The 22,895-nt window shown below is 36.8% G+C and overlaps 2 protein-coding genes across 2 annotated transcripts; both read left to right on the forward strand.

Annotated features, from left to right (window-relative positions):
* Positions 1–1,874: 1,874 nt before the first annotated feature.
* LOC114522295 lies at positions 1,875–11,852 on the forward strand. The gene is made up of 7 exons (XM_028542956.1): positions 1,875–2,383; positions 6,330–6,451; positions 7,318–7,371; positions 8,846–8,917; positions 9,962–10,015; positions 10,274–10,393; positions 11,009–11,852. The coding sequence occupies exons 1-7, from the start codon at positions 2,002–2,004 to the stop codon at positions 11,195–11,197; spliced, it is 993 nt and encodes a 330-aa protein (XP_028398757.1). The 5' UTR covers positions 1,875–2,001; the 3' UTR covers positions 11,198–11,852.
* A 1,275-nt stretch (positions 11,853–13,127) lies between these two features.
* Positions 13,128–22,625, forward strand: LOC114522319. Its single transcript, XM_028542986.1, has 6 exons — positions 13,128–13,777; positions 17,692–17,828; positions 18,496–18,582; positions 19,201–19,251; positions 19,539–19,781; positions 20,451–22,625. The coding sequence occupies exons 1-6, from the start codon at positions 13,213–13,215 to the stop codon at positions 20,655–20,657; spliced, it is 1,290 nt and encodes a 429-aa protein (XP_028398787.1). The 5' UTR covers positions 13,128–13,212; the 3' UTR covers positions 20,658–22,625.
* The last annotated feature ends 270 nt before the right edge of the window (positions 22,626–22,895 follow it).

Consider the following 22,895-nt stretch of genomic DNA (forward strand, 5'->3'; position numbering starts at 1 on the left):
TAAAGACTATATAAGGTCAAGATCATACACGCAGACAGGGTTGTCTTGTGCAAACAAGTCAATTAAGCCGGGTTTCCATTTAGTTGTGATTGTCGTGAACTATACCTTTTCACCGATGAAAAATAGTCTGGATGTAGATTTTTCTTAATTTTTTTGTATGCAAATCAGTGATTGTTGACTGCGTACACATAGAAATATTCTTTCACATCAGCCACCTTGACAAGTCACGACACTCACGAATAACAACGGCATTAGCGGCGCTGATCTGAGAGAATCTTCATTCATAATTTATTGAAGGGTAAATAAAACTTTATGAACAGAATTGTGACAGGTATTATTATAATTATTATTAATGCAGTATATTGATGATAAACCGCTCGTGTTGAAAATATAATCTGAAAATATAGTCTCGAAAATACTCAGTTATAAGACTTCTCGTCATTTTAATCTATCCATGAGCGTTCACCACGAGGGTAAAAATATATGACTAACTTCAGTTTTTGACGACTGGTAAGCACTTAGCCTTGGGTCTAAAGGTCGAGCGCGACCGCACCCCCAACATTATAGAGAGCTCTATACTATAGTCTCTTTACTGAAACTGAATAGTGTGATGTAAATTCGCGTGAGCTGTCAGCCGGAGAGAGCTGAAAGAGCGCACTGTTGGCAATGTAAATTCATTTCAGCTTAGCGAGCGATAAAGGTGCACTGTTGACTCAACTGAGGCTAAGGGTGCGTGGTGAACTTCATCAGAATATATACTACTTCAGTTTCTGACATTCAGGGAGATCTTTACAAAATATATTTGCCAGGCATTTTTTTTATAATTAAACCACATCTCAGAGCATTAACGGCCGAACTTAGCACTACGAGACCCCCTTAGGTTAAAAGCCATATGATATGCATGAATATTTTAGAAATATATATATGATTAATAATAAGTTGCTTTATTACGTGCATCAATTACGTTTTCACGCGAGATCTGAAAAAGATGAAAGTGACGGCACGGTGTTTAAAGGCAACTTCTGGTGTCGTTTTGGATGTTTTAAAATCGACTCAAACGATGGAGGCGAACCCTGAATGAATGCAGATGACATCGTCAAGGTCCTTAATTTTCGACTTTGAACACATGCATTATTGATGCCGTTAAACTTTCCATCAGAAACTGTCTATATTTAATCTTAAGCAGAAGTGACAGGCAACTTAGTCTTTTAAGCCTGATTGCCATATGACGCCGACGTCGGCAAAGTATTATTGTTGGTGATTATTGATGAGTGAAATCTTTTGTCTTTCTGAAATTATTTTCTCTTTGCATGGATGATTACAGACAGTGAGTCAGCGACGACAGGTCGACGTCATATGGAAACCAGGCTTAATAGTATAAATGCGAGAAGACTATGCCCATGCATGTAGTGACGCAAATTTCCGGCAGCAAATAGCTGCAAAGACGTACTCCGGTATTGTGAAACAAATTTATTGAGTGCATATAAACCTATTTTACATAAACCTACTCAACTGGTAATGTGACATAGAAAAAGTAATGAAGATTGAAAAACGTTTGGTTTAATTTGCTCAAAGCCTCAAACAACGGTCCATACAACGTTGTCTCATACAACTCTCATTAAAAATTGAAGCGATATATTCTGTATTGACCTTTGTATATATAGGGTAGATAAGAATCAGATACGAGTCGATATTATAATATTAAGATTACATGGATTAACTCAATCGCGCCCACTACCGGCTGGTTCTTTTAAGTCAGCAGAATCCATTCAGAGTCCAGTTCCTATAATCATCGTGAACTTTTTGGTACACCACGTGTACACAGAATATTTTGCGCAGATTTCCTGATCGCATGACAATAATATGCCAATTGCATGCTCAAAATAGCCAGCGAAAACCCCGTATCATCAAATTCCTTGCAAACGCTTACACGAGCAAACATCGATACATCGGCGCAGGTCTTGGGCAGTCGTGAACGCGGTGAATTCGCCACAGATATATATGGACAGAACCAGAATCGGCCCTTCTGCAATGACTTTTATAAATCGAGGCTACAGCGACGACAATATAAATGGAGTCGAAATGAGAACGGAGCAACAACGGCTGGGTCGACCAAGACTTGGCAACGATGACCAAACGTGTTGCGAAGCTCAATCAAGGGCAATTTCACACAACATTCGTCACATTTCCGAGGAAAGAAACCAGAGGTCGTCGGATCGTCGCGTTCCCTGCGAAACAAGTAACGCTAAACAAACTAGATATTGTAACTGCTGCATTATTTCCCTCACTATCGTCATATTGGTCGCTCCACTTGGAATATCAGCTTACGTATTTTGGAGACAAAACTCAATAATTAACTCGAAGTGCCCGGACCATTTAGTTGGTAAGTGAATTTGCTTCGCATTTGTGCGCGGCTTCAAATATCCGGGGAAGCTTGAAGGACTCGGGGACTTTAGAACACATTTACTCGCAAAAACGCCAAAGGGGATTAAAGCGCGCAGAGCAACAAAACGTGCGCAGGTTATGCAATTGGAAACTTCATCGAAAATTCGAATAGTTTCGGCTTGTAACAGACAATCATAATTTTCAAAAGAAAATTCGTTAGTTCGCATGTATTCTGCTGATGTTTTAGTGTCTAAAAAGATAAAATTTTTCCACTGGACTGTGGCTTTGTTTAACAGCTGATGAAATTTAAATGGAGCAAATTGCGTCTGGTAATATATAAGATATTAATTTATATATAGCCAAACAAAATGTTGTTCCAAGTTACAACAGCGATGTTTTAGGGATATTAACTCAATCTGCTGCGTGAAATTTCACAATCTCCTGCACGAAGTTTGATATATCTACGAGATAATAAAATTATGAGAAAAAAAACACACGAGAAACGTCCGTCTTCAGATACAAAGCTTTGGAGTGAATTGCTCAAGCATTCATAATTGGGAACATGCCACGATCATGCACATACGGAAATCCATTTATTTCTAGAGTTAATCTGCTCGAGGTAGCGATTTTACATAATGCTACGGTATATTTAATCGCAGATCTATCCAGCTTTAAAGTCGCTGACGCACCACTAATGCTTAGATTTCTGTTTGTGATACCCTCCATGGCCTTTCGCCCTATTGTTCTGCTCAGTAATTTGACTAATTTCTATCGAAAGCGCATTATCAAAGCTTTTTCGAGTCTCATGGATGCAAGTGTGAGTGTGTGACGAAGACCCAAACTATCAATTTCGAATACGTTTTTGCTTTGTCTGCAGTGTTTTCAACGAATTCACGCTCAAGTTGAAAGAAATTGCTCAAACTTTGAAACTCGGTTTAACTGCTAAACATCACTATAGGGAGATTAGAAATGTGCGAGACATACTGCACATTATTGATGCTATTGAACAGTTTTTTATACAGATGTGTTGATTGTGTTCCTTCACATACAAATTTATAGGATTTGCATGTGGGAATAGAGATTTCAGCAGGCTGAATTGTTCAACAAACAACATGATAGTCGCCACGTTCATTGCAAACATTTTGCGCAATCTACACCAAGTAATATAAACAATACTTCTCAAGTGACCAAAGTAAGTGTTATTGTTTGCTTAACTGGGTAAAAAACGACACATAGCGTGTTTAAATGGGACGTTGCATATATATAGTGCATGTGTTTTGTAAAAAAGTGTCTTCCATTGGGCCCTGGTTTTACTAATTTACTCCGCTCCCTTGTACAAATACTTAGTTTATTTCAGCACAATGCAGTTACCTCATTTCTATAGATTAGCAGCCATATTGTTCTGTGTTAAACCGGTTTTTCTGGTTTTTTAAACCAGTTTGATGGATACCGTCCATGCATAAGAGCTTGTTGAAAAAAAAATAGAAATAAATATATCATGGTATATATCTGTCCGCTTACTGACGGCCTTATATGGCTTACGAAATAACGCACTTGAAATGAAAAAACTGAAGTTTCGATTTTCTGCATTTTAAAAAGCATGCATGAGATGCAATCTTTATCCGGATTTCAAATTGCTAAAAGTATTTTGAACGAATAGAATACTGTATATAAGTGCTTGATTCGGTAGAAATATCCGAGAAACAACGTAATGTAATTCAGCCGGATCGTAAAGGGGAATTCGTATGAAAGACTTCTCGTCCAAGACGTCAACAAGGAATTTCAATGTAGGCGGAATTGAGACCGAAAATCTCTGCTGACAGAATTAGTTACGCTTTATTGCGTAAGGCGACGATGTCTGTCATGTTCAGGAATTTTGTTATTCTTCACGTGCTTGTTTTTTAAGGTGATTTTGATCAGTCAGTGATTTTCCATTGAACAAATAAGCAATTGTTTCCTTGTTTATAAAACGTTGCTTATAGAGTCAGGCCAACGGCAAAATGCAGAAAACGTTCCAAAATCCGCAAATGCGTCACTTTAACTCTTATCTCAAATTTATCACATAATCTCCCGGCCTATAAGTTTTCGAATGGCAATAACATATTCATAATTACATTTTAAATTCTTATAGTTAATTTTAAGGCATAAGACATTCCCCGCCTAGCTAATGCCCTATTAATGTCCTTGATCTCAGCATTTGTATACGTGGGCGTCTGGAGTTTGCACATTCCTGACTTGTTTACTTCAAAAACCAATTTTTCGGAAGAGATCCATATAACTAACTTGAAACAATGAGCGTAAGTTATTATTACGATGATTCCTGAAACCGTGACAAGTAATGAAAGCTAAGCCATATGCACCTCTTTTCAGAGAAGACGTGTATCGTTGCATGTTTCATCACTTTGGGCATATGAATTTTCGACAATTAAATACCAAAAGCTTGACTCGTACATGAGCTGGTAAGGCCCAACCGAGTTGGCCAAATATGACGATGCGAATAGTATTGCTGTTTATAAGATACAGTCAGAACTTTTATCTTATATGCATTTGCAAACTTTCATCAAATTCCTATCACAAAGTCTCGCTGTATTAAAATATGTTTTCACCGCTCACCCTGTATGTGCTGATATACCATAAGTAGTTCAGCCAATCAGTGCATGGCTATGTTATATTAATAAAGTTCCAATATATTTTAAAGTCAACTATTACTCTTTGTCTAATGTTCCAACTATCACTCCGTGTCTGTTATATATTTGAATGTATTACAATGTATTAAGAGGATGTGATTGCATTTATACGGCATCTGTAGGCGCGGCTTGTGACATTGTGGTAAGTCAATGACGCACTTAGTTAAGGTACTTTTGGACTCACTGTCATCAGACGAGGCTAAATAAATAAATCTGTTGTCATTAATGTTTACAAATGCCCTGTAAATGACTAAATCTGAAGAATCCGGGAACCATTATATTATTTTCTGATAGAGAAAACATTTCGCAAACTAGTGAACTGGGACAAAAGGAATCCAAGATTCCTTTGCACAAGTGTAAACTAGGTGTTAGTGGTTATGTGACCCAGTATTAATTTTGTACTGTTTGTCTGTGATATGGTACTCTGTAAAATGGTACAATTAATCTCAGCTGATTATTGGACCAGTGCAATCGTGTTTTATTGTGCGTAAAATGTTAAATGTTTTCAAAAAACAATGTAAATCATTATTGTAACAAAGGAAAGTTTCCGTTCATCCTTTTCGTCCGTCCGCGTCCAGTCATGACCATACCCGCGCTGCCGTATCCGCATTTATTGCAACCATTTTAAATGTTTGCAAACGAATTTCCGCTTGCATCAATCTTGTGATTTCCGGCGTTGTTGACATACAATTTGTATATCAGATTTCGCAAAGAACTCACTAGCTACTCTACAGTCTTTTTGATCCTAAGTTTGTTAATATCTTTACTTTTATATTTGATATTGTTGTTGTTGTCTGCATCATCCAAAAATTTCACATCTCGTATTAAAAATCTTGAAAATATCCACAAATGACATGCCTTTGAAAGCCCTTAAAAAAATACTGAGAAAAATCCAAACTCTTTTTCGATATTCATCCTAAATTCAAAGAGATTTTCACAATCTCATGCCTTGCCCTTGGTAAAGATGGATCTTCTCTTGCACGGAGTGCGATGTGAACTGAATATGTCATATGATATGCCTCACGTTGAAGGAGATCTTCGATGCTTTTTATCTCCCAAAAGCAAACGCTAACAGTTCGTAATTTCATCGGATAGCATGTATGAATGGCATTGTCTCATTGGTCAACGAGACTTGGCGATGCCTATTGTCGTTTTTCACTGGAGGATGATGTTCTTTGTTTTTTGTATGAATATTATTTAACTTTAAAAACTATGAGAACTAGGTTTGAAATAAGTGCTTCACAATTTCTTTTCCAGATCCTTCGATAACTCCGTCAATGCAGCAAGGCCAGTCAAAATACTCCGAATTAAAGAAACTCGTCAAGGAGGTGAAAGAATTGCACAAGAAATATCAAGAATTACAAACTAGGGGAACACAGGTGAGCTTCATATACCCACAGCACACTTTGAAAATTTTCTTCCAGCTGGACAGATTAACATCAACAAAGTTTCAGCCGGAAAGATTAACATCAAGTAGAGCTGTAGAGGGTCTAAAGTCCAGGGTCTAAAGTGCAGGGTCGAAGTCGTTGAATCAACTGGAAGAAATATCAATAAGTTAATTGTTTTCGCACCGCTGACAGTTGGTTGTCGACAAGTATAGAGCAATTTGTTATGTCGGCCCAGTTCTCCATTTCAATTTACATACGGTTGAAATCGAGGTTGAAATTGGTTCAGGCAAGTCCCGCGCATGTACGACAGGACAATATTGTGTCGGCGTCAGATTATTACAGAACAGGACTAGTAGTCTAGTACGGAAGAATAGGCATTCCATTTTCCGTCGGCAAAAATGAACTCGATGTTGAAAGAAAGTGCATGATATTCTATATATGGAGGTAAATTCGAGGTTATGTCATGATGACGCGACCATGCACGTTCTCACGACGTGAAACGACTAATCTGCGGTGATTTTCACTTACGTGTATTTCATATCACGTACACGCACAGAATATTTCAAATGCTTTTGAATTCAGTTATTTGACATCTATAAGTCAATAAATGCATACGAAAATGTGCGAAAAAGTTTTTCCCATTTATCTACATAGTTTTTTTAATGATAACATATGCCTACATATAAGAATTTAGACTATACGTGCCTATGTAAAACGCGAAGGTGGAAAGTCCTACATAAAAAGAACAATGTTGTAAATATGCATAAATTTCATTGAAAACGAATGAAAACAAGGACAATATGTTGCTTGTGTATTTTTGTCTTATTAAATTTCTGTTGTATTTGTTCCCTCTTTAGTCAGGTGGCAATTCACCGGGAGGGAGCATTCGTGACCAGCGAAAAGCAAGACAGGTGAGGGTTGCTTAGAAAATGTTTCAAGTTCACAAAATATGTTCACGCTGTTTCAATGGTCAAATGCTTGTTCTATGTAAAGTTTCCAGCATGTTTGGCGCTCATATACAAACATTAGACAATATAACCATGCTTTGGTTATGATGTCCAATATTTTGAAATGGATAACCACGCTGTTTAATGGTCAAATGCTTGTCCTATGTAAAGTTTCCAGCACGTTTGGCGCTCATACACAAACATTAGACAATATAACCATGCTTTGGTTATGATGTCAAATATTTTGATATGGATAACCACGCTGTTTTAATGGTAAAATGCTTGTCCTATGTAAAGTTTCCAGCATGTTTGGCGCTCATATACAAACATTAGACAATATAACTATGCTTTGGTTATGATGTCCAACATTTTGACATGGATAACCACACTGTTTTAATGGTCAAATGCTTGTCCTATGTAAAGTTGCAAGCATGTTTCGTGCCCTATACAAACATTAGACAATATAACCACGCTGTTTTAATGGTCAAATACTTGTCGTATGTAAAGTTGATGATGTTAAATATTTTGACATGGATAACCACGCTGTTTTAGTGGTCAAATGCTTGTCCTATGTAAAGTTTCCAGCATGTTTGGCGCTCATATACAAACATTAGATAATATAACCATGCTTTGGCTATGTTGTCCAATATTTTGACATGGATAACCACGCTGTTGTAATGGTCAAATGCTTGTCCTATGTAAAGTTTCCAGCATGTTTGGCGCTCATATACAAACATTAAACAATATAACCATGCTTTGGTTATTATGTCAAATATTTTGACATGGATAACCACGCTGTTTTAATGGTCAAATGCTTGTCCTATGTAAAGTTTCCAGCATGTTTAGCGTTCATAACAAACATTAAACAATATAACCATGCTTTGGTTATGATGTCAGATTTTTTGAAATGGATAACCACGCTGTTTCAATGGTCAAATACTTGTCGTATGTAAAGTTGATGATGTTAAATATTTTGACATGGATAACCACGCTAGTTAAATGGTCTAATTCTATGTAAATTTCCAGCCTGTTTTGGCGCTCATATACAAATATTACAGAGGTTAAAAATCCTTAGGAAAAGAATGTAAGTTCAAGTCGCAAAAGGGGGGGGAGAAGTGAAGGGAGCCGGGGGGGTTTCATAAATTTTAGTCGCCGGATATTATAAGCTATAAAAAGAAAATTGAAAGGTGAAACATTTCAGAATATATAGGCATTTTAAGTGTGTTGGTGACTTTACTGAAGAAAACCTATATTGATACAGTTGCAACATACAATACAATATATTAAAAATATATATTTACACAATATTTTTCTCTACATTGAAGTTGAGTTTTTCGTTTCTGATTATGTCCATGTAAGAATGATATAAGAATCTTTGTGCCTGTATATTTACGTGTGCAAACATTTTTAACATGTCACTATTTTGATTTCATTCTAGAACTGCAGTAGCCGAGCCAATCGCCAATACGATAAATCAATAGAAGACCTAAAAATACGTTTAACCGATAAAGTAAGTGGTAACAATATAATTTCTATTAATTATCAATTATTGGACGAGGTCGAGCAAAATATCGTGCATCGGCAAATAATTGATCTGCTCGCCACCGACAAATCACGATATTTTGCGAGAACCGAGTTCAATAATTGTTTTATCATTCACCACTCAATTTTCAATTCATTCACCACTCAATTTTCAATTTTGAGTTCGTTTTATCGGACAGTTCGGCAAAGCGAGTTGCCATTGTTTATAAAATTGACATTAATGCGCATGCTCAGAGTATTATTTGCAGCTGAGTATTATTTGCACGCAGTTAACTGCAGGTAAATTAACCAATCAAAATTGAGAATACTATAAAGTGAATGATAATACATGTTATACGTGCATGCATAGTTAATAGAATATGCATGGTTTGGAGACAACATAAAACTACAATACAACTCATTAACTATGTTGAGGTAGATTCATGCAAAAAAATTGTTCCTTTCTCATCACATGTCTATTGTATTTTGCACAGATAAACCAATAGCAATCTTATAATTAACATATTTTTCAAGTCAAGGTTGATGAGCTTAGCAAGACGAATGCCATTGGTAAATTTGGCTAAAATACATGCAATAGACAAGTGATGAGAAAGCAACCATTTTTTGCAAAAACCTGGACAATAACATAGTTAAGGAGTTGAATTGTACTTTTATTTAGTCTCCAAAATTCCAAACCATGTATATTTTATTAATTGTGGTGCATTGGTTTTTTTGTTATGGGCTGTTTACATGCATGAGCCCGGTTAGCCGAGATTCTACGAAACACGAGATGACTTTGAGGTATTGAAAAGAGCACATAACTTGATCCTGGCAGTGATGTTATCACCCCGACAATAGCATGTGCTTGTTTGATGTCATATAAAGGACTTATTTCAATACCTCAAAATCATCTCACGCTTCGTTGAATCTCGGGTAACCAGGATCATGTAAACAGCCCCTTAGTCCTGAGTTGCTCTATATATAATATAAGGGCAAGTGTATCCAGAATATTTCAAAATAATTTGTTTTATAGGCGGACAACATTCAAAGGTTGTGCAAGAGCAAGATCGCAAAACTCAACAGACGGGTATAGTGACTTTTTTAGTGTATCTCTTTTTATACGCCAATTGACTTTGCGCATTGACTTTATTGCATGCTCTAGCTTTTCCTAGAATCTAGAATTTGTCCTATTTATACGCTGCAAAAAAGGTTAAAAAACGAGCCAATACAATAAGGTTAATGCAATAAGAGGTCTTGGTTAAATAAAATCAACACGAATTCTTGGCTCGGCTTGTAAGCAGAAAAAAAGTTGTTCCAAATAATTTATGTTATGTACACGTTTCAGATTGTCACTCTCCAGGCTGGGCTACAGGAAGAGACGAACGTATGCAAATTCAAAATAGAAAACAGCACTGTAGTAGATGAAGTTAAAGGCAGGCAAAAAGTGCAGCTGAATGAAGAAAAAGTAAGTCTAAATAAATCCTGTTTGGCTATTTTCTCTCAACGCTGAGAAATTTTATTCAAAAATATAGTTTAATTGGCAATATATTTGCAACTGCCTATTCTGTTATTGAACTTCCACTTTACTTTAACCCACCTCGAAAAAAGCAGGAAAAATTCCCTCTGCGCTTTTCTGCAACTTTGCACCCTACGAAGGACCCTGTGTACGAGGTTGCTTTGCACATTTGGGACCCCCTTAGGTGTCTACATAGTCATAATGAATCAATACAGCATTCAGCACAGCGACCCAGGTGTGGGCATTAATTTATTTCTCTTTTGTGAACTAAAGAAACGAATAATATTTGTGGACTGAATTTTTGCGCACGTTCGATATGTTTTACTGTAACGCTCTGTGCAGAAATTACGCTGGCATTTTCAGCAAAATATATCATCAAAATTAGTGTTTATGAAACAAAATTAACGTTTATGAAATGCGCTTCAATTGTTGGGATCAATACAACGCATCCTGGATCATGTTATCGACTTATCTCAATGCCTCAAAGTTATGCTTTCGGTTTAATCTCTGAACTCTGCGATCATTTAAGCAGGCTTTGGCAATGTTGACGTATTCTGTTTTTAGAATTCTGCGTCTCATTTCGTCGGCGTAACGTGTTGCAGCGATTATAATGCCGCGAATGTCACCAATTCGATTTTGGAAGTGAACGAAACGCTTACCAACATCACATACGCTTGTTATTGTGCGAGGAGGCAGAGATGTAGTGTTTGTTATTGGTATTGTAGCGAGAGTTCAACGCAATATCGAGGCTAACAAAAATCGTTCGCCGCGTGCGTGGTGATTGCAGGCTCAACCCTCGTACACCGGATTTCAAAAACATGCCGAAGTGAATGACGACGATGTCGATGAAAGATGAAAAAACAGCCGTGCAACGACAATGTTTGAGACTTATTCAAACACGAACCTTTGGAAGCCTATGGGTAATATGTCGTATGGTAAAACCCGCGCAAATGATTACATATCAGGGACATTAATAGCGTTTTAAGGGACAAAAAGAGTCTTATAAAACATATTTCCAAAAGTTTTGACTACTTATACGTGAGAAGAATTTGTTTCTCTACTCGCTATTTCCTGTTTCTGCATGTACGCGGTTATTACTGTATGGTGTAGTCTGCCTGGGTTTTGAGTCATGACGGGAGCAAGATTCATTTGAGTCAAGACTCCATAATCTAGATGAACAAAGACAGAATATTTGTAATTAATTTTGCAAATATGTAAGGAAAGTACTGAATATATTCAGTAGTTCTTTGAGTAAAATTTCAAGCTCTGTAAGACAATGTTAATTAAGTTCAATCAATGTTAAACTGTTCAAGAAACTTCCTAAAACGCCCGACCGGAACAGGGGGAAGTTCTTTGCCCTCACATTTCTAAACAGCACAATCATTATGCTTATGAAAGTAAATCGAAATCGAAATCGTAAATCAAAATTACACGACAAGATTTAACTTACACCTCCTTAACAACAAGCTTCATGTCGTCCCTGATTAGTGAATAAATACTTAATTTAACTAAACGTGCGTGGGCAAGAGGTATATTGAATACCTGCTGGAATTAACAAAAAGCGGAAAGTTTCGCGAGGGAGTGTTCTTTGCCGGGAAGTGGATTTCTAAGATTTCTTTACTGTATTTTTCGCTCTCGAGCTAACAAAATGATGAAAAAACTTGGTTGACGATTTGTCATAAGACGTCAATGAAGTTCTAGAAAACACAGGACGATTCAAGGTTGATTCTTACACAGCCTCGCATGTGTGTGCACGAATGTGACTGGCGTTCCACACGTATACTGTAATAATCTTTTTTTATTGAAAATTCTGGTTTCTGATTGGTCTAGCGACCTAAGCTAAATTTTCAAAATGGCGGCGAGTTGTTGCGGCTTTAGTCAGAGTGACAAATGAAGAAATCGGAAATTTTAAAGAAAATGCTGAACCTAAGACGACAAAATAAGAAAGAAAGTATTTCCTAAAATTATTTTGAGGTGAAAAACTACGTTGTGGAACGAATTTTATTTCCTTTGAAATATCGTCTTTTTCAAATCGACGTGAAATTATCGAGGGATTTCTTCACGTTTGTAAAATATGTATATTCCACAACAGTCTGTTTTTTTCGAGCAATAATCACCTGTGTAATTATACTAAAAACCTTTGTGATACCCTGAATAGAAATTCATCTCACCCACGGCGAATAATTACTTAGGTATTTTGAGAAATAAAAGACTTGTCGTGTTCGTACGATTTCAGTCTTGTAGAACAATTCGGATTATATAGAATCGCATGAAATCTAAATATATGTTGAGCACTTTATCCTAAAGCACATATAGCTCTCAACTTGCAAATAAGTAAACATACTTTAAACTTAAGTCATTACCGCGGGGTTATTACGTAGCAATAATTTCATCAAACCAGCTTCCCATCAAGGCATACGTTGCTAGCTTAGAGGTTAAAATTAAAACGGTTCCAAGGAACTAAATATGATAAAAAGGCTTCGGAATGATTTCTCGAACCGCTCCCAAATTAGGCCTTATTAAAAACCGTGAATTGAATCGCTCGCAAAGCGACACAATCAAATGGGAGACACAAACTGCTGTGTTTAATTCAAATTCTTATTCAAATTTTGTCGCAATTAACAATTGTGATTGCAACATTCTAGTCCACAACAGGAAGAAAGGGGGTAGAAAGAGCCTTAGAGTCGGTGACAATAACCGATAGGCGGTAGTGACTGGGATTAGGCAAAGTATACACATCAATAAACCCAATATCCAATACATTTGGCATGACAACTAACGAGAAGAAATCTGTCTCTGAAGACAGCAACATGACGGACTACGCTAATCTGGCGTTCAACCCGTACGCTATAAGCACGGATGATTTGACTGAGATTAGTAAGGTTAGTGGTGGTGGTTCACTAACGAAAAACGGTGGCAAGCCAATGGTGAACGGTGGATTTCAACCAGAACCGTTTGTCGAAAGCAACCCGCATTACGAGGACACCGCCGAAGTGGCGAAGAAGGCTGGCCTCACGCCCAGCACTGGCCGTAGAAAGAAGGAGAATATCGTCTACGAAGCCGCTGGATACAAGAAAAAAGCACCAAGCAAGAAGCAGCCCGAACGAGCAAGTCGAATACCTACTTCGAATTTGCCAGCTCGCCCAATCGAAGATTGGAGAGGCATCTCGACGAATACGGCTTACGGCGCTTGGAAACTGCCGTTTTTCATACTATGTCTTTTGGTTCTTATCGGTATGATTGGAGCAGCATTTGGGGTTTTGGCCTATTTTGACGAGAAGGAATGTTCGTGCAGTACTTCCCCGCACACAGAGGCACAGCGCGATCCACAAGGTAAGAAAGTAGCTACGTAGCATATAATAACATTCGATTCCACCACAACAGCACAATTAGTTCCTGAATACAATTAAGTTGAATTTCTGTGCTGCAGCTAGTGTGTAGATAAATTATGGGGGTATATAAAGTGCGCAGTTGCAGATAGTCATTACTATAGCGACAGAATATATGCTTCGATAAGGCGACAGAATCGTCTTTCGTGATTATTTCTGAGCATCGATCAGTGCCATTCTCAACTTTCCTCACGAATCGTTGGAAATGATTTGTCAAAATTAACAGTGTTGTTCATATTAGCATCGATCAAATGACTTGTTCCGTGTTGTGCTGCTGTATGTAACAATTCTGTGAGGTCATTTGAAATAACTCGGCTAACAATATAAGGCACAGCCATGCATATATACATACATATATCATGATTATCATCATCAATGGAAATCGTCACGAATTTCACGACTTCGACCGTCAAAGGCGCTATCGATCACAATAATCACATCAGTGGTGTTGATAAATGATTACAAATGTACAAACATGCGGAATGGAGTAAAAAACACCGCCGAATACCCAACTAGGAAAGGATTATGTTTTCTAGCTTTTAAACAAAAATAGCATTAGTGGACAAAAAGCTTTGTAAAGACGGTGCCCAAAATATTCCCCCGTAGTCAGTCTCAAGTGGCAAAGGGCAATAACAATGCTATGGTGCCGTGACTACATCATATACACAATCGTCAATGGTAAAAATGTTTCTAATTTGTACATACGGTGGTTTATAACGTGTCCAAGAACGATTAGGATTTTATCAAATGAGTATAGTGTACTATATATGCTAATATAATTCAGAATTATTGATCGCTACATTAAGTAACAAATTAATCTATACAGTGCCATTACTTAGGATCAATATTTCATATCCATAACTTTACAATGAGATCGAACAGGATTATAACTACCCATTGAAGTTTTGATCTCAAACATGCATGAGGTATGCCTCAGTAAATCACAACATCCAATTGATCTGGACTGGATTATAAAGCGGGAAATAACTTATCACCCCTCGTTAGCTCGCTTAGCTGTTACTGTATAGGTCGATAATTATTTCCACCGACTTTTTTCTATGATTATATTGTATGAGCGCTGCAATACAGCCTTAAATTGTCCTTGACAATGCAGCTTTTGTATGTTCTGAATAATGCTTTCGGTCAAAACAAGAAGACGGCTATCGCGGATGTATAAACACAACTGTTATGTTTATGTGGAAAGCACTTGAAAATTTTTATGAAAATTGACATGCTTGTATGCAGTTGTAATTGATGCCTCATTTCAATGATAAAGTGTACATGAATTTTGAAAGTAAAAGTAAAAGTCAGCATAATTTAGAGTGTATAAGTGTGAATTGAAAGCAAGACTGAAATTTTTGGGTGTCTACGGAGTAGGCAGCCATAGAAATGACCATAAAAGCAGTCATTCGTGCGTTAAATTACTTGTAAGCCTGCCGTATTGTGAGGTATGCAGAGACATTGCCTCGCCTCATAAAAAAAATGGAAATGTTGTCTGAAATTATGATATTAATATCGCTGAAGAAAGAGTTATCGTGTTCCCTGAACGTTTAAACAAGTAAATCAGTTAATTTGTTTGTTTTCATCTCAAGAGATTCGCCGACTGTTTGTTTTAGGATCATAAACTACCGCGGTTGTATTTTATTACGGACTATATATACATGGGAAGAAAAAACCCAATACAAGGGCCACCATGACTAAAACTTGGATGCATATCGATTAAAGTTGCTTGCCTTAATAATATGAGATGGTTCAGTATAATTTTACTATTGTCCTGAGATCATGCGCAGAACAGACATGCTGGAGAATTCGTTTATTGCAGTACTGTGAAGAATCTTGTAGAAATTGACATAGAAAACTCTAAAATTTGTGAAAGACCATCGGAAATCTTTAAAAAATCGTATAGAAATAAAAGTCTATACACTTTTGTTCAGCCTATAAAAATATGTACTTTACTGACTCAATATATGATTATTAAGGTAAATATCGCTGAGTTTTTCGAACGTCATTTGTGATCACGTCGTAGTCTCGTGCTGAAGGGTGGATTATAAACAAACCTACAAGTATATATATGCACTTATTTTCTCCGGTTTTGCAACAATAGAAAACTACACAGGTCTTCAAAAAAACCGATCTAAAGCCACAAGTATATACAGTACATGCAGACGACATGCACGCACAAGTTAATAGCAATGTTTGCGTGGTATCCGCTTCCAAAGCGTTGCTTTCAGATATTCCGTGCCCAAACAAGATTTCCAAATTCTGATTCGTTCGTTCATTTAAAGTTTGATTTATTTGTGAATACAAAGCGATTCAAGACATAATACCGAAAATATTGAACAGGCTTGATGAATAGTTTTTTGTTCAAGGGAAAATGATACAATAAAATATTATACAATTGCTTAATGTTCACTTTCTTTATTTTTTATCCGTGTGTAGCTTCCATTGTTTTAAACTAGAAGGATCTTTTTGTTTTCCAGACTTTGCCAGTCGAAAACGTAAAACGAAATTTTTTTTGTGTTCGGCAAGCTACCTCTTAATCTCTCATTGCCTTTATCGTAATTGAAAACCCTACGAAAAAACCCATCTTCACTCAAGAAACCTCACGTCTATTTTGTGACGTTTTCGATTATTTTGCTACAACATGTCAGAAGCGTCAGAAGCATTCAACCCACAAGAGTGCTATATACGTGCGTTGCCAGGCAACGTGAGTGTTTTCGAATTTGCGTGGGTTACATAAAGACGTCTTGCGGAGTTGGGAATTTCAAATGTTTAGGTGTGGTGGAGATAAGGCGTATTGAATGTTTTGTGGCGTTTTTAAAAATATCTAAACAGTGGGGAGAAACTGTTGTACGAGAAACAGCGTGAAGCCAACTATTGATATAAGTTCTTATGTACCTACGGAGCATAAACTGATTGTTCTTTTTTGTGGATTGTCGATGCTCTTAATTAATTTGGTTGCACTATAACCCCAGTAGACAAAAAAAACCCTTTTTGAAAGGGTTTTATGGCTACACGAGTCAGTTGTTACTGATTTAATTAAATCACTGACTGCATGACTTTAATAATGGTTATAGAACAAATAGAAGTCTATTAATGTTAAATTCAGATTTTGTATCCTGAATGCTGAATGGCTAGTTGTAAGAACTAGAGTGATTTTGATTGACTAATAGAAGGGGGCAATTACAGCTCAAAAGGGTGCGACTAATGATTAATCGCACTCCTCTTAACCAATGAAATTGCAGTATTTGCACCTGATTACAGAAGGTATATAATTAATCCAATAATTGCCCCTTAGACAAGGAATATATTGTTAAATATAAAATCTATAATGATACGGCCGATATCATCTTACCCTAGAGCCATATTCAATTTACTAGTTTTTATGCGCGGTTCCAACATTTTAGAGACGAATCACGGAAAAAGCCTGCATATTATAAATTAATATGTTAAATGATATAATTCTAGTGATTGGAGCTCAAGCAAAGCATTAATATAAAATATGTCATATATATTTAACAGTTATTCTGCGAACTCGAGTCGTATATGAGCTGATATACACAAACTTTGTCGCCCTTTCGGTGCATTTTGGTGTGCTATTATCAACTAGGCTTGGATTTCTATTTCACTCAACTCCCCAAATCTTTCAGCCATTTTGTTTACTTTCTCTACTAGACAGATATGAGCTAATATCTGTCTAGTAGCCAACCAATGAAATTGCAGCATACCTTATATCTGGCGCTTGTGTATATAATAAATATAGTATATAAGTATAGTTACTAAAATATAGGTCAACTCTATATTCCATGCCTTGCAAGTGGAAACTAATTTGCGGTCTCTCTTTGTTTGGTAAAACAGATTCTACAAACACATCTCAACAAATGCAAGAAATTCGTGAGCTCAGAGGAAGCATTCAGGAGTTATTCGGTAAGATTGACGAGATGAATGCCGCACTGCGTCTTCTCGACGCAAAACAAACGGATCAAGAAACAAAGGTTTGTGTTGCTTATCCCAGATGTATGTTGATGTAGCTACGTTGATCGATTATCGCCAGGGATAATTACTCGGGCTACTGTAGACAGAGCGAGTTGAAAAACGGGCTCGGTTTTTCCTTTTGCCGCGCGAGCTCACGAAAATCACGCGTGGGTGGCACGAAGTTTTCAGTGAACGAATCGAAATCGTCCTAGGATCGTTTCTCGCGTGGGTGTCACGAACATGCCATAACAGGCCAAAAATTAGGCGTTACAACTGAGCTCAAGCGTGATAACTGTAGCCCGAGTGAACGCCTGAGGAGGCGTCTTTGTTATATAAAAAAACAATGTTTGATAAATATTAACTGCCAATGGTTGTTCTGTCATGTTTGCTGGTCTGGACCATAAACAACAATGATTATATAATGTAAGCTGTGTTTGCTGTAACTTGGGCAACAAACAACTTTTGCTGTTATTGTTGACCAGGGGCAGGTTGTTCGAAAGGCGTTTAGTTTAAACGGTGGATAAGCCAAAGTTTAAAAATACTCTCATAGATCTTGTGAATGACTGAACCTGCATCTTATGCATTTAATATGTAACAAAAGACTTTTGGTGCGATCGTTAACCACCAGGATAGCCTCGATATTGAACAGTATAGTAACTATAAAAATGATTAATGTGTTCATTTTAGTTGACTCAAACGAAAAGCGCGATGAATACCACATTTAACGAACTGAGAAATGGAATTCAGACTATCAACTCAACGTTTAATCTGAAGGTATCAAATGTATAATTCGTTGTCAAAAAAGTCGTCTATCAACTGTTGTTTCTTTACTGGATAATAATATATTAATATATGAAATAGCGAAAAATTAGGCCTTTAATAGTGAAAAGTTAGGCCTAAAGGTAAAAACTACTTTGTAGCCCAGTTTACACTACACTTAATTTATTGGCACGGCACAGCTAAAATGGTACTCGTGCCCAAATTTATTAGTGTTCAGGCTACCAAAACAAAGGCCGGGCACGGATGAAATGGGCACGGGTACCCATTTTAGCCGTGCCATGCCAATAAATCCAGTGTAGTGTAAACGGGGCTACTATAGAAGGTAGAACGCTTTTCAATTTTATTTTGGGAAAACATGGTTTTATCGCTATAAACTATCCAGATATTTGTTTACGTTTGTTAAACATGTATTTTCTACAACAGATTCGGTTTTTAGTAACTTTACCTTTGTATAATTATACTAAAACAGTTATTGTTAAATAGTTGTTAAATATTGTTAGCCTTAAATATTGTTTGCATGTATGCATGGGGACGAATGTATGATGCATAACTTTGTTGTTAAATCTTTAAGTAAGTTAGTCCATAAACCAACGCTGTTTTTTATAATTTTAGTTAAAAGCCGTCAATCTCAACGTTTCATCCTTAAGTAGCGACGTAAACGAGGTATGTTATTGTAATATAACCCTGGTTATTAAAGCTTTTGTTGTTATAAATGCCATGGGTTACCAAACTTGTAAAAGCAGTCATGTCTCCCTAATTGATTGTTTGCAAATCGATTTACTCTGTTTTGAAATATGTTCGGTCATGCAAGTTCTACTTAATATGACTTATGAGATTAGCAAGTTGAGTAAGATCATATAATGTCGATCGCGAGATGTGAATGTTAATCCGCCTTGACGTTGCAAAACCGACTAATGCAAAATCGAATAATTCACTCACGTTTGTTTTAGTTAAGAAATTTCACTAAAGAGATGGGTCCTCGTGGTTTTAATGGATCGCAGGGTTTACAGGGACCTCGTGGTTACAATGGTTCTATAGGACTTCAGGGGCTACAAGGACAACAAGGGATACAGGGGATCCAAGGAGTTGGAAACTTATCTGCTTGTGTCGTTAAAGAGAAGAGCGCTCAAACTACCTATAAAGATGGGAATGGAGCAATACAGAAGGTTGATGTTGATCATGTGGAAAGACCGGTTTGTACCACACAGAGCACTTCTTGTTTTGCAACTGATTACTGATAAGCCTAGGAAGCATTCTGGCACGCTTATCCTTCCAATTTATGCTGCGATTTTCGGAATTATTTTCTCCTTTGGCTAGATGGATACTAACAAATGGTTAAGAATACTGTAAAAGTGCCTTGATTTAAATACCTATCCTATCCACTCGTTTTTTACTCAGCTTACTTATCCCCTCCCCTTTTTCTACTTTTGATAGATTTGAACGAGTAAATTAGTTATAAATGTTCAAATAGGTTCTCTTGTACATCGGAGCATTCGTAACTAATTACTCATTCATATCCCTCCAATGCAGAAAATCGTATCGAAAATGCAGCAAAAACCCTGTTAAAGGCCAGTTCACACTTGCAAATTTAGATGTGATTTTCTTCTTTTGATAGATGCGAACGAGTAATAAGTTACGTATGCTCTGATACATAAGAACTCTTATTTGAACATCAGTAATTTATTCACTCATTCATAGATGTAAACGAGTGAATTAGTTACTGATGTTCAATTAAAAGTTCTTATACGTCAGAGCATTCGTAACTAATTACTCATTCACATCTATCAAAAGAAGAAAATCACACATAAAATCGCAGCGAGCGATTTAACCATTATTTAAACGAGCTTTTAACCATTTTTTAGGGCTGGAAAGTGATTTCGGCTGTTTGTTCGACGGAAAAACACGCTGGAGCTCTTCATACAGTCCTTTCAAGAGAGAACAATAAATACATTTGCACTTGTGCAGGACCGTCAACATATTCAGAATTTGAACCAACTATTATTGACAAGGATAATAATAAGCATTTACGGTGTGTTATAATTTATTGGGAATGTCCAGTGCACACGTGATAGCAGGAAATTCGTCGAAAATGTATTTTTAAAAATCCTGGCTACGTTCCAGTGCACATGTGGTATAAATACGGGATGTAGGGCTATATGGTTTTTCAAAAGACGGAATGCGTTAAGAATTACTGGTATCACTGAAACTTGAAGACTCAGGCACTAATCATACGACATTTGTTTCGGTGCATGTCAGCTCTCACAGATTTAATTTCCTACGATCACATATTGCTTAATCTCATTATCATGCATAACTTAGGTGAGGAAACCCTAGCTTTAAGCTGTTGAACTCTATGTAGTGATGATGCGAATACGTGATGTCGCGTAACTTTGGCCCTAATTCGTCACATGTCTATATTTTTTCAATCAAGTCTTGCGAAGACACAAATTGGGGCATGCACTGTTTATCGTGGCCTTGCTTTCGAACCTACTCCAACCATGCATTTCCAGGTGATTTAAAAACACATGGCTATAGGGGCCATGCATACATTTGGCACTTGTCAGGGCCTGTTTACATGGCGCGAGTTATCCCGGCTAGGCGAGGTAAAAAGCGCATCACATCAAAGGCTTAACCTGATTAGTCTTTCATAATTTCATTATATGCAGTTTTCACCTCGCCTAGCATGCAGGGATAACTCGCTCTATGTAAACGGGCCCTCAGAAACCCATATTCCAATTGAATATTTTGATATATCACAATCTCATGAAATGTATTTCTCCCGGCTGCTTCCTAACTCAAAGTAGTGCCTGCCCTATCTGATTCTTCCTTTACCGGGTGAGCTTAAATTGCTTTCAAGACGATATACAGGCCGTCATGCGAAAGACATGCAATAGACACGTGACGAACGAGAGGCAAGCATGTACATCAACATCAGCAAGCATGGACCCCCATGAGCCAGTTGTTTGGATGCTGGATAGCGCTATCTGTTGGATGGTAGCAAAATATTTCAACATTTCGATCTAAGTCGAGAAAATCTACAATCGATTCTTATCTAATATATAACACACACGTTCATTACAAGTCTTTAGGAAGGCTTTTGAAAAATCAAAATCCAATGGCAATTAATCATTGCGCTACCCAATTTAAACAACTGATTCTAGGCTAAGTTTAACTTCTGTATACCAAAACAAAGGTTAATCTGTAAATACTCATTGTGAAAATAAAAATTTTTGACGAATATACAAATTTTGATCTGTATATTTCGACTCAAATCTGAATCATCTTCAGCGGAAAATTTTACAAAATTTTATAAAATTTTCTGCTGAAGATGATTTAGATTTGGATCGAGATATACAGATTAAAATTTATTTGTGTATTTGTCAAAATGTATTTACACAAATAATGAGTATTTTCGGAATAACCTTTGTATTTATATTTGCTGAAATTATCAGCTGGAAATAGATTTATCTTCTATCAACGGGTTGATTTGCACATGGTTTAATGACAGACAGACGTATTCACGTATAGACTACAGACCAGTTCATCGACGCGCCTGGCTAGAAAATTGTAACAGCCAAAAGTACAACCAAATGTGTACATATACATGAATGTTAATGGCAAAAAAAAACTCATCAAATGTTTTAAACATGAGGTACTTGAGCTGTCATGTTCTAAGAGCAATGCTGTCTCAATTCTGTCATCCATCATAACTAGAGCACAAGATTTCTGTTGCTGAGCTGGCCTTTCTGTTTGTTTCCGATCGCTCAGGAAACGATCAAAATTAATTAATTTAATTTATTAACAGCTTAGAAACACTTGTATATAATAACAAAAAATAGTAGAATTAACGTCAAAAGCCACGGTTTCTGGTTTTTCCGCATGCTTTCGTTAGAATACCACATATATGTTGAAGAATAAGACTCCACCATATTGCTATTAAAGATTTGGGAATCCTTCACAATGTAAATTTGTATAATTTATATATATATATATATAACTTCAAAACTAACTATAAAAACGTGTAATTTAACTTATAAATTTTCAGAATATCGACAATGATCTACCTATAAATGTCTGATATCTACTCAGTTGATTCAGAAATTTCTTCCTATATACGTATATAACATAAGGTGATGCAATTAACCATTGCCCAATCGGGCTGGGTTTAGTCCCGAACCGCAAAGCATCTATGTATCTCTGGACTGTTTGGAGGGACAGGAAAATGTAAGTCTAAATTCATTTGTCCCTCCAAACAGTCCATAGATGCTTAGCAGTTTGCGACTAGACCCAGTACCCTACTCGATTGG

Source organism: Dendronephthya gigantea, unplaced genomic scaffold, assembly GCF_004324835.1.
Source record: "Dendronephthya gigantea isolate DGI-Jeju-01 unplaced genomic scaffold, DenGig_1.0 000022F, whole genome shotgun sequence".
NCBI lineage: Eukaryota > Metazoa > Cnidaria > Anthozoa > Malacalcyonacea > Nephtheidae > Dendronephthya > Dendronephthya gigantea.

What these genes read in the sequence shown, in the direction of transcription:
- LOC114522295 (XM_028542956.1), top strand. Translation starts at nt 2,002, where the DNA reads ATGGACAGAACCAGAATCGGCCCTTCTGCAATGACTTTTATAAATCGA. An exon ending in ACCAGCGAAAAGCAAGACAG is followed by an intron (nt 7,372 to 8,845) that starts GTGAGGGTTGCT and finishes ATTTCATTCTAG; the next exon opens with AACTGCAGTAGCCGAGCCAA. An exon ending in TCGCAAAACTCAACAGACGG is followed by an intron (nt 10,016 to 10,273) that starts GTATAGTGACTT and finishes TACACGTTTCAG; the next exon opens with ATTGTCACTCTCCAGGCTGG.
- LOC114522319 (XM_028542986.1), top strand. Translation starts at nt 13,213, where the DNA reads ATGACAACTAACGAGAAGAAATCTGTCTCTGAAGACAGCAACATGACG. An exon ending in AAACGGATCAAGAAACAAAG is followed by an intron (nt 17,829 to 18,495) that starts GTTTGTGTTGCT and finishes TGTTCATTTTAG; the next exon opens with TTGACTCAAACGAAAAGCGC. An exon ending in TAAGTAGCGACGTAAACGAG is followed by an intron (nt 19,252 to 19,538) that starts GTATGTTATTGT and finishes CGTTTGTTTTAG; the next exon opens with TTAAGAAATTTCACTAAAGA.